Here is a 12,731-nt window from a genome sequence, read left to right on the forward strand (position 1 = left end):
ACCCAGCTGACAACGGATTTGAGGCGGGGTACACCCTGGACAGGACGCCAGTCTATCCCAGGGTTCATAGAGACAAACAAAGAGAGACAACCATTCACACTCACATTCACATCTACGGGCAATTTAGAGTAATCAATTAACCTAACACATGCTTGTCTTTGGACTGTGGAAGGAAACCGGAGAATCCGGAGAGAAAACCCACACAGACACGGGGAGAACATGCAAACTCCACACAGAAGGGCCCCAGCCGGGATTCAAACCAGGAAGCCTCTTGCTGTGATGCAACAGTGCTAACCACACCACTGTGTTACACAGTGTATTTGACATATATTTACCTGTGTGCTACGAAAGGATTTCATTAGAAACTGTCTGTCAAAGACAGTTTCACATTTGTGTTACTTAATGCCATTACAATGTATTCTTCCCTACAGGATAAGGCAAGTGATATTTTTGAATGACTTGATCCTACTTACAATAATTATCTGTGCAACCAACATCTTATAGAGATTATCCATCTTTGCTTTAGACCTCCATTATCACATTGTCCAAAAACTATTCCTTCATTACTTTGAACGTGGGCACTATAGTTTATTTTAAGTTAATCATAAATACGCAGTCCAGCTGCTGTAAATATTCAGAAGAGTAACAAATATACTGCTGAAAGTAGTCCTCTACAAACTCACTTTTTAAACTTCTGTTAAAGAAATGGTTGCAAGAAAACTGCAATGATCAGCTGGCTGAGGAAACTATTTAGCCTTTTATTTAATTGAAGGTATTTATTTGTGACCTTTCTTTTTAAATACTTATGCCCTCAGTAGGATTGCATGCTGGAAAAATTGTGTTGATTTTGGTCATTTCATGGGATTTGTTGACAATAAGAACATTGCCAGCCTTGTCCTTCAACAAATAATTAGCTGAAAAAGCTCACTCTGATGATACACCATTACACAGAGGTCAATCTACTGTCATATCCCCACAAGATCTCAGACACAAGACACCTTTAGCATTATAAAGTACCCTTATTGTCTCTGAAAGCGATGGCCTTCACTGGCCATGTGGATTGTTAGCAGTTGGTTGGATGTTGTTTGTTGTGTTGGAGTTGTTGTTGGCGCTTCTCCCTGCACTGCTCTCCATCCTGAGGGAGGAGGAGTTGAGCGGACTCCTCTTGAGGACTTTGTTGGCCAGAAGGTTGCAGGTCTTCCTGTACTGATGACGTAGCAGTGAGTAGACAAACGGGTCGCTGGCTGCCTTGCTGTAGGCCAAACATTTGGACAGCACACCCCAATGAGGGCTTATGGGCCATGGGGAGAACAGCTCCACAATTCTACCTCAAATAAAGCCAAAACAGAAAAAAAGGTCACACGCCATCCCTGAGCAAAATGCAAGCCAAATATTACATCAGTGTAAGTGTAGTGGAAAACATTTAAAGCAAATGACCCTCCCCCAGCGCTGTAATATTGTGAAAATGTCATCATTTCACTTCACTGAAATGTCATCACTGTGTTGGGGAATGTGAACTGATGGGTGTCAGTTTTGCAGCTTCTGGACTTCTTGCTACTTAAAATCGCTTTACAACAAATCCAGTTGCCGAACACGTCTTTTGTACTAATAAATCAAATTAATGACAAAGTGAAAAAGAACAGGAGAATTTTTTTCACTGTCTTCTTAATTAGCATTGACGGTCCCACCACCACACAGCTCCTGGTGTGCTTCATTTCTATTTCCACACCACAACTCTAACAGCTTCTGACAGGTTGCTACGACTAATACTGAGGCAAATACTAATGAGGGCCAGTGATACCATCACTGAGTCGTTTGCTATCTCCCTCTCTCCTTGTCTCTCTCCCTCTCATCTCCCCAGTTGTGGAAGATCACTGACAAGGATTAGCAATCTGTGTAAAACCAATAAGATAAGAGATTATGAAATGGAAGCTATTACAATGTTTAAAATGTTACCAGATAACAAGACAGCATTGGAAATAATAATCACCATCTGTATTCAGACGATAAGACACGTATAAGCACATTAGCAGCAACTGCAAGGTATGTGAAAACCCTGAATCACTCTGTGAAATTAAAATAAAAAGTCCTGGGAGAGTTGTTCTACTTATGAAGTTGAACAAGGAATTTAATTTGATTTTCAAAAAATTGCTGAGCAAATGCAGAATGTGATTGAATTTGTCTTTGTGATTCAAAAGATGGGAAAATGGAGGAAAACTTTGCATGTTTGATTATACTGTATATAACACACACACACACATACACACACACACACACACACACACACACACACACACACACACACACACACACACACACACACACACACACACACACACACACACACACACACACACACACACACACACACACACACACACAGTGCTCACCTTGTAATGACATAAGGAGTGAAGCACACCACAAATGTACCGATGAAAGTACTGATCTTCTTGGTGGCCCTCTGCCTCCTCCGCCTCTGCTCATCCAAGCATTTCTGTCGCACACTGCCAAAGCACACAGGCACAATTATCTACCCAGGAGGCATGATCAGAGACATGCGGACATAAAGAAACAGTCCACAGAGGAAACATGTGGGATGATGTGATGAAAGCAGTGCACTGTGCCCTGTTGGCTCCGAGGATTACATTGGACAAATTTCACACTGTTCAGTCAATTTATTCTGTAAATGGGGAGCAGTTCAAAGTTGAATTATTTAGCTTAATCAGGATGGACAGAAAATGATAGAAATATAAAAAAATAGGAAAGCCTGGCTGACCTTGGCTGACATGTAAACACTGACTGCAGGCAGGAGATTTTTTATTCATGTGTACACACATGGATGCCCAAGAAAGTTTTGGGTATTGTATTTTAGTTGAAATACTTATTTTTGTAGTAAGTTTTCATTAATACAAGACTTTCATCATACATTCATTTTACAATTTTGTTTTTCAAAATCCGGTTTAACTGGTTAATACAATGTATAGTGAAGAATAAGTGGGAGTGGCAGAATCCAAAGGGACATTTTCAAATTAATAGTTTTGTCTAACCAGCTATCCAAATTACAAAAAAGAGGCAGAACGTTTGTTTTTGATATGTTGATAATCACAAGTGATTTTATTTTCGTGTCATTCAAATAATCTATTCAGCACTGATTGCAGGATAAAAAAGAGAAAATCCACCACCGTCATCTCCTGTTGGTGTTCTGCATGTACCCACTTATTGCAGGTTGGTCACATTAAAAGGATAAATGGATAAGACTGAATACTTCTCTATTGGTTGTTTACCTGGGGTGAATATCCACAAGCAGCACCAACGTCTGCATAGTGATCACGTCGATGCGTTTGCAGTGAAACCTTGCAACTTTCAGCACTTTCAGATACGTTACACACAACACGATCAGCGTGAGGAAGAAAGTGAGAGAGTGCAAAGCCACGGTGAAAATGATGAACTGCATCCCGGCTCCATTCGCCCTGATATTGCAGAGAGTGCACGATGCGTAAATCTGATGGTACCCGACCCAGGAGCGGCAGGTGGCTACTGTGGAGAAGCAAAGTGAGTGTGTCCATGTGTACGCCAGCGCTATCACTGCATCCCGGTGCCGTATTCTTGAGTGGTAGCTCAGAGGGAACACCACCGCCACCCATCTATCGATGCTGAGAGCTGCCATGCTGAGCATGGAGTTAGTGGTGAGAAACGTGTCGAGGAAACCCACAATTTGGCAGAAGCCGCTGCCTCCGGGGTGGCCCGTGGTGATGAGCCCGACCAGAGTTAGTGGCATGTTGGACACGCTTAGCAACAGGTTGCAAAACGTCAAGTTAAGAATAAAAAGACCGGGTACCTGTTTGCGGATCTCCGGGTTGTACAGAAAGCAGATCAGCACCACCACGTTGGACAGCAGTGACACGATAATAATCCCAAAAACCAAAACGGAAGCCACTATGTCCGCTGCGTCCATGATGCTTCCTCTAAAATATCCAGACTTTTGATGAGTGCATCCACAGTCCTGATGCGAACTGTCATCGTGAGTTGCAGTCACAACATATGTGAGCCCAATGTCATGCTTACCCTCCGCATGCTCCAAATGTCTTCAGTAGAGGCAGCGGTCCCTCCAACAGCGTCCACTATTACGTCGCGGGTAGATAGATGATGCTCACCTGACTATAATGAAGAAAAATGGAAATCCTTTTGATGGAAATGAGGTCACAACTGGAGGTTTTTTTGTCTCGTGAGGCGCTGCGGTAGTTTTCGAGCCCCCTTGTTGCCTCTAGTCTCAGCTCTGGGTTTCCTGGCTGCGCAATTGCGCACTGACACGATGGAAGTTTTGAAAAGGACATGAAAGTACTTCAAGCTCTGCAGCTACTTATATTGTCTTCGTGCAGAGTCTTAAGCACGTTGGTGCACCCTTGTTCAAAAATAGTTTCTCTCAGTGCAAAAATAGAAGTACGACGCACGATTGCGTGGCTGGTGGTAAGAATGATGTCACAGCATCACGTCGAACACAGCAGTTTTTAGACTATTTGTGAAAATAAGCAACATATAAAGATCAAGTTCATGAGTATGCAAATCCTAAGTCAGTGTCTGACTAGATTCACCATCGCCATTTTATACAATTTCCCAGCGGAAAACACTTACAATTTAAAACAGCTCGGAAATCGTCTAACAGAGCAGTTAGACCCAGAGCCTCATCACTGCAGTGTTCAGAGCCTTATATGGCGCTCTAAATGGACGCAGTGTAGCTGGAAAACTCCACAGTACAGCAGTACCTCTGGTTTACAGCAATACTGTGTGTGTGCAGCCTCCAGCAGAGGGAGAATACTGTGGTTTCTGTCCCATGACCTGTGTGTGTGTGTGTGTGTGTGTGTGTGTGTGTGTGTGTGTGTGTGTGTGTGTGTGCGCGCGTGTGTGCGTGTGTGTGTGTGTATGTGTGTGTGTGTGTATGCTCGACAATATCTGTGTTGGTGCGCCAGTCGAATTGGCCATGGTGACCAACTTTGAAGTCATTTCTGCAGGTCAGTAGACTAGGGGTCCTAAGGTCATAAATAATCAGTGGGGGAAACATTATTCAGTAAAAGTACTGTAGGCTAAAAAACATCTTTCATAGCATGCATAACAGTGGGCCTAATAAGGCTAAGGTTATGCATATAGGATATAATTATCCCAGAAAAATGGCCTCTGCAAAGCTCCACCTGCTGGCAGCAGAATAAAGTGATTTTAGGGGTAGCCTACTGAATCATTTAAATTAATTCTGGATTAATACTTGACATGGGCTCAGTCATGTTGTTATTTTTACATGTATCATTGCCTATATCCTGTATATGTCATTGGCTGGTTATAGCCTTATAGTTCTATAATGGTGTTTTAAAACGCTTGGATGGAGAGGTCACTATATGTGAATAGCCTCACCTGCGATGTCAAGTGTTCTGTTGAAAAACAGCAATTCGCATACCCAAAGCCTTTGGCATTTAAAGCGGATGGCACACATTTTACCATAGACTTTATAAAAAATGCACATAGTCTTTCCACTGTGGGCCGTTCACTCAACTTGATCCAGTCATACTCGCCTCCGGGAGCAGCCATCTTGTCGGACTTTGAATTCTCCTAATTTCCTCTTACCAAAGGGGGCATTGATGTGACGTTTGGGGGAGGGAGATATGTTTACAGAATTAGCTAAATTAGCTCACATTAGCTCCACCGCCCCGGAGCTAGACTAACAGCACATGCTACTAAATAAACGAGAGTGGGAGTGGGAGTCCCGTACACCGGCTTGGCAAGTCGAGTGAAGGCACTCCCCTGTCTCTAGCAAAGATTACACCGGCTCCGGGAGTGTGTTAACGTAAGCATTATTATGCCGAGATGACGGAGTTAGCGTGCTGACAACTAGCCTCTGAGGAGAAGTAAGGGCCAAGGGCTAGCTGTCACTCAAGAAGCCGCGACCCTAATCATTCATAAACTTTAACCTCCAATAAAAAAAAAAACTAGCCTGGTACAAAAAAAATCACCCTCCTACAGAAAGTGTTGTCATGGAGATATGACCTAAACATACAGACTAGAATGTTTTTTTTGCAACAGGCCTTATATAGGTTTAATTAGGCTGTGAAAATCAGGGTCAATGTGAATTGCTCTATTGTGCAAACTACTCCTACTAGCCAAATGCAAGCCCCCACCACAGCGACTTCCTGGTTGATCCAATATGAGGGTGCCAAAAACTGCAGTTCTCTGAGGGCGCACTCACACTGTCCGGAGTTGTTCTTCCGGAAAAAATGGCTAACTGCTAGCTTGTCAGCTTGTCACAGTACGTGTGTGTTGGAGGGAATGGTGCCAACCTTAACTGTTAACAACAAGAGGAGCTCAAATTGGTCCCATGTTGCCCAGTTATTTTCATTACTGATGTGAGAATAGCTTATTTTAGATACAAATTTAAGAAAATAATGGCCGTTTTCTTCCGTATGCTAACTTCCATGTGAACCAGAGACTCAAATTTTACACCAACTTGTAGCCATCATTACAGTGGACGCAGGAAACGGCTCTTCATATGGGATTTGCATGCTTCTTCTATTTATATATATATATATATATATATATATATATCTTTATGGAACATTTCTCAATATTTTTTGGTGAGTAAAATTCAATATCAAAATGTATCACTAGCCTACACGACACACCTCTTCATATGGGACTTAAGCACCTTCTCTATATTTACATTTTTATGAAACATGTATGTTTCTTTTCTGTGGCTGTGACTGCAGTTCACTTGCACTGCACATGTAACTTCAACAGTAACCTTGCTGAGGGCTAAATAATTGTTCTAATGCAGGATGCTTTAAGCATATTAAAATATCTCTGCTTTATAAAGATAACACAAATCCCTATTTTGAATAGCATGCCCTGTGCGCAGTAGCAAGTAAAGCTTCAGTGTTGCTATTCAATTGAATCTTTCCATATTTAGTGTCAGGGCAGTGGAATAAAGTTCCTTTATTGACAAGCAAGCAGTGGATAGTGTATTAAGTAAAAATGTTTTCAGTTAAATTGCCCCAATCTAAATCTTGTCAATACAGTAAACTTCATTGATCTAGTGCTCCAGTAGGTTAGAACAAATATTATTTGATCCAGGTCTGGTGTCATGTCTTAGGCAGAGAGTCTGCTGATTGTCCTGCTGATTGGAGAAGACAATGATTCACTTTCATCCTCTAGTTACTGTGATGTGCTGTGGTAGTGGGTGGTGTGATCTACACTGTAAACAGAACACAACATGCAGAGTAAGCCTTTTAAGTGAGATATATGACCATTATATTATATTATAAATATAGCCGTTACACCTATTCTTTGAATACAGAACAGACTCATTTACCACCGTCACAGACCACCATACATTTCAGCTCTTTAAAATTTTCAATTAACATGGTCAATGAGACCCCCCCCCCCCCCCAGTCTATTTGCTAACGGTGGTCACATGTGGAGCTGTCTAGCCATACTATAAATTATCAGTATGACAAATTGCCAATAATGGCTGCGCAGCTTTTCTAATTAATTCCATAGAGAGAGAGAAGCTTTTCCACATAGTGAAGGAACAGGGTTTTTTTCTTTTTACACAGCACCAACTCTGCAGTGCTCCACATAACAAAAAAGTGAAACTTAATTTGCTTTTTAGACATGTAAGGTTACAACTACACATGGAGATACATTAAATCCCTTAAAGGTCTCTGCAAAAAGTCACATTTATAGCAAATGTATCTTTTCTTCTTCAATAAACCCAGAAGTGATTGTAAATGATGTCTTATAAAAGCATTCTTGTTTTAAACACTTTGGTAAACTATTTTTCCCTACAGTTGTACATGACAGATACAAAAAAATACAGACCGTTTGCAACTGATTTAGCCTCATATAGCCTACTGTATACCCCTGTGAAATATCAGTACAGTATGCAGGTATGAAAAATAGATACTGCCCAAGCCTACAGTACAGGTTGTGTTTGCTTGACAATGCCTGCAATGTTGTTTGTTGTTTCTCGGTACAGTTGTGCTGCTGTATGGTTTTAATTAATGATGTGCATGAATTATTGGCATATACAGTACTTTATGGCTTCTGCATGGATGTAATGTAGTGCTACTGGCTGTTTAGTTTTAGAAAGTTTAGCTAATTTATTGTGGTGTTGTCAAGCAAGTGTTAACGTTGTTTACCATGTCCATGGTGATACATTACTATATTGATGCTATGCTAACCTTGTCTGTTGTTTGATGCTGGTTAGGTAGTGTACAATGGAGTTTTTAGATTTTTGGAAATGTGGTATAAGAAAGTAGAGTCAGGTTGATAGATATGTTAGCCAATGTTATTTGCGGATATGGCCTATCACAGACATATTGGTATCTATCGTTCTATTGTCCGATATGAAAACCTTCGTTACAGTGTCTGACAGCAGCTGCTCCTTCTGAGTACCTTTGCATTGTCATATGGGTGCAAAATCAGTGACAATCCACATGGAAAAGGTCTATTTGCATTCCAGCTCAAAAATTCACTATATCAGCAGTGATATCGGTTATCTCTGAATTTTCCCCCTCTAGCATTGGTATTGGTCTCATAAATCCCTTATCAATTGGGCCCCAGAAGAGAGAAGAAAACACAGCCTTATCTTTCCAATTGTTTATCGATTCCCTTACTGATTCCTGATAAATTTTCTTGTATGGTAATATTTGTACAGCTTACTTTTTTATTTAGGTTTTCAGGTTTTTCAAAGAAAATCTCAAAATCGTAAAGTTTGTATCTTTATCTGTGCTTTTCTTGTTATCATGTTATCATTCTTCTACACCTGTAAATCACAACTTACAACACACAACGACTTGTGTACACTCATAGTGCTTTTCGACTGACACGTAACAGGTTCCAAAAATAACTTACTTGAATAACCGGAAAAGTTCATTCCGAACCTGAGAGTAGCTGTTTCTTTCAGTGTGAACCTGTTCAACCGTGACAACATTAGTGGTTGTGTCATTCAAAATATACATTACATGAAAAAGTGAAAGGAGATGTGTTCTGAGTGGATGAGAGAGATCGATCAGAGCAGAGGAGAAATAAGTTTGAGAACAATTAAAGACCTGCGGAGTCTGGAGACTCCGGCCAGGAGACAAAATAAAAGTGTGTTCTCCTGTAATTCCTGGCCAAGAAAAGCTAACACTGAACAACTGTCAGATATTTTATTGAGTTTCCTTTTAGTGAAATGATCTGAATGAATTTGAGTTCTCTCTGGTAAACAGTTAATTACATAGTGTGTGTCTAGAGCTTTTATTGTGAAAGGTAAGAACGTAAGAAGTGAAGCTATCTGCTATGCCTATGTCAAAGTTGATGTAGAGAAACAGTTTTCCACCTGCACACAGCAGACCTCTGCGTTGTCTTATAATCCTCCAAAGTAAACAACACAATGTGATTGGTCGATGAGAGAGATAATCACCAACATTCAAAATATGACTTTTACATGTAACTAAATAATAAGTAGCACTCCACATTAATGCTGCTGCATTATGGCACATTCAGGTCATCTATGCACCCCAATAACACACACAACACATCAGGCTCACTGTACAGTATATTACATTTACTGCCTTTGTGCATTGTGCAACACCCTCAGTTGCTGACGTAGCCTTCAGTACTATGGTTCCACACGAAACTGATGGAAATGCGGGTTAGTTCGCTAGATAGCACCAAAGTTCAAATAATTCTGAACAGAACCGGTTCAAGAACTTGTTCCCTGACAGTTGAAAAGCGCTATCTGTGTATTCCTCATTAGATGCAGAACAACTATAATCTAGTATGTACTGTAAATCCAAAGGCTGTGGTTTTTCTATTGGCTGAACCTCAAATGGCTGGTTGTATCTTGGCTGTACATAAATTCCCGCAGTGATTCCAGGCTCAGTTAATCGTACTCTCCCATCTGCTTTGATGTCTTTTCTCTGGTAATGAGTGGGACATCACTGTACATAAGCATGACAGTAAGCAGCTCCCAGTAGTTCTATAAATGAAGCAGTGAGTCGTAATGACAGATTGTGATGGTAGATGTCAAGACCTTCACACTGGGCATGTGTGTTTGGTCTTTAAATGTGTGTGTATGTGGAGCATGTTCTTTAAACTAACTGTTTCTTCCCCATTATTATCGGAATTCCTCTGGTAGCTTTAAATCTGTGTATTAGTGTAAGTGTGTGTGTGTGTGTGTGTGTCTGTGTGTGTGTGTGTGTGTGTGTGCGTGTGTGTGTGTGTGTGTGCATGTCCCTAACTTTCTATCTTTCTATCTGTCAGCTCTTGATTTACAAAAGGAACAACACAGTTATTGAGATGTCCTCATAAGCATGGTAAAGCAATTACCATACAGTAGGCTATGCATGGTGCAGAGCAGTTCTAGCAATAGATGACTTGTGCCTGTGGCCGAATAAGCACACGCCTGGCTGCAGCCCCAACTGGCTCATGCACAATTTCTGAGGCTGTCTTTTTGTATTATTCTTTGTTTGTTTAGTGCTTGGACAGCCATCTCACTTCTGTAAAGTAAGCTTTACATCCACATGCATGGCCAAGCTGCTTGTCCATGTGATGATTCATACTTCCATACATCGGTTTGATGACACAGAGGAGCATCAGCTAAACCATGAGCATGCAAGAATGTTTCTGCATTTTTGTCTCAAATGGTGTTTTTTGGTGATGTCTTATCTGATTAAGTAAAAATAGATCACAGGCTCTCTGAGGGACCTTTTTGTATTTTATAGATCACTATCATACAGATATTTATACTTATGTCATGCAAGCTACTCTGAGGAAAAAGACACAATGCTTCCCTCATGTGCAGAGAAATACAGTAGTTCTGCAAAATAGTATCTTACTCTGTTTATAGCCTTTCCAAGCCTAATTTTTCTGAGTTTTTCATATTTTGTGTCTTGTATTGTATAAGGAATATCATTTGATATGATCGTTTATTGTCTTTCAATCGAATCGTATTGTGATAAAACCACATAGGGAGATATCATGATACCATTTATGTCATCTAAATTGACAATAATAAGCACATATACTTACTGAGATTTTGCGCAAAACTTAATGAGAATATACTAAATATTTTTTTGTTTGTTACGTATTCAATGTAATTTAATGTGGTTATTTATTTATTAAATTACCATAAACATGCTATATCATTCTACAAACTGTATTGTTTAAGAAATATGAACTTACTGGATAGAAGATTATGCCCATGTCGTCCAGCCCTATTGTATGCTCCTAAGATGATATAATGTTAGGGTAGCGTTGCGTTTTTTGTACGTGTTACATAAAATACAACACCTCTGAAGTCAAGAATGACAGCAGCTGAGCCTTAAATGAACATAACCTTTCCATCCCTGGCTGAGCTGGCTGCCCTCTCCACAGGAGGTGAGATCTCTGATTACAAGGTGTCGAATAGTTAATATGCTCAACCTTCTAAAAGTTAACAGAAAAAGCCATGACTTGTACCTGTCAACAAGTTTTTACCCTATATCGGCTGAAGGCACAAAAAGTCTTGTGAGAGGTAAATCTAGCTCTGTTGTACAGAGAAATAATTGTTTACACACTCCACTTGTAGATGTTGGATGATGGTTTCAAGTGTTCACAGAACTAAAAGTAATGGGTTTAAGTAGGAAAAGAGGAGTCATGTTTTCCAGGAACCCAATACAACATTTCTGTTCAGAGAGGTACAGCTGGTACTTCTTAGGTGTAGACTTAGACTTAGACTTAGACTTCTCTTTTGATCTCTTTGGGATTACTCCCGCAAGGAAATTTAATTTCCAGAAGCTTACAAAAACACAAGGGAGGTATAAAAAGAATACAGTATAAGATAACCAATTAACTCTTAGCTAAATAAATACAGAAAGCATAAAAAAACAATAAACAGTAACCAATAAACTCTTAGTTAAATATATATGAAGTAGGGATAAGAATATGGGTAAAATAAGAGTCCCGGTAAATGAAATCAGAAATAGAGAGAAAATGTATGAGATAAGGTATTACTGTATATGACAGAAATGAGCAGTAATTATTGCACTTAAGTGGTGGATAAAGTAATTGCACAAAAGGGCAAAAGTGTCAAGGTATGTAAGGATAGATTATTAATTGCACAGTGAGTGCATTTGTATCCGTCAGTCCACAGCCTCCACCTCAGCTCCCTCTAGCAGAACTGGTCGCTGTCTTGGTCTGGACCTCCCAAAATCAATGACCAGCTCCTTTGTCTTGGAGGTGTTGAGATGTAGGTGGTTAGTGTGGCACCAGAGAGCCCCACCAGACTCCCATTCTCCTTCTCTCTGTCACCCCTGATACATCCCTCGATGGCTGTGCCAACATCTGGCTGGTACGCAAACTGCAGCCAGTCCTGGGCGTGTTGTACCTGGGGTCTGAGGAGGCTGAGGGAAAAGCCGCTCCAACGTCTTCAGCAGGTGTGAAGTGAGTGCCACCGGTTGGAAGTCATTGAGCTTGCTGGACCTGTTCTTCTTCAGAACTGGAACGATGCAGGATGTCTTACAGAGGGTAGGCACTCTCCCTAGCTGCAGGCTAAGGTTGAAGATCTGTTGCAGTGGTTCCCCCAGTTCTGCAGCGCAGGTCTTCAATAGTCCCGGACACACTTTATTCGGGCCTGCTGCTTTCCTGGGTCGGAGCTTCCTTAGCTGTCCTCTGACCTGGTCTGTGGTGATGTGAGGTGAGGATTGCGTTGAGGTGGAGGAGGGGGG

General features: G+C 40.8%; 1 protein-coding gene across 1 annotated transcript; it reads right to left on the reverse strand.

The window, feature by feature from the left end:
* Positions 1 to 1,044: 1,044 nt before the first annotated feature.
* On the reverse strand, positions 1,045 to 3,955 carry LOC310954006 (G-protein coupled receptor 26-like; the record flags this gene model as incomplete). The annotated part of the gene is made up of 3 exons (XM_083923280.1): positions 1,045 to 1,324; positions 2,391 to 2,504; positions 3,285 to 3,955. The coding sequence occupies 3 exons, from the start codon at positions 3,953 to 3,955 to the stop codon at positions 1,045 to 1,047; spliced, it is 1,065 nt and encodes a 354-aa protein (XP_083779406.1).
* Positions 3,956 to 12,731: the final 8,776 nt, after the last annotated feature.

Source organism: Echiichthys vipera, assembly GCF_963691815.1.
Source record: "Echiichthys vipera genome assembly, chromosome: 11".
NCBI lineage: Eukaryota > Metazoa > Chordata > Actinopteri > Perciformes > Trachinidae > Echiichthys > Echiichthys vipera.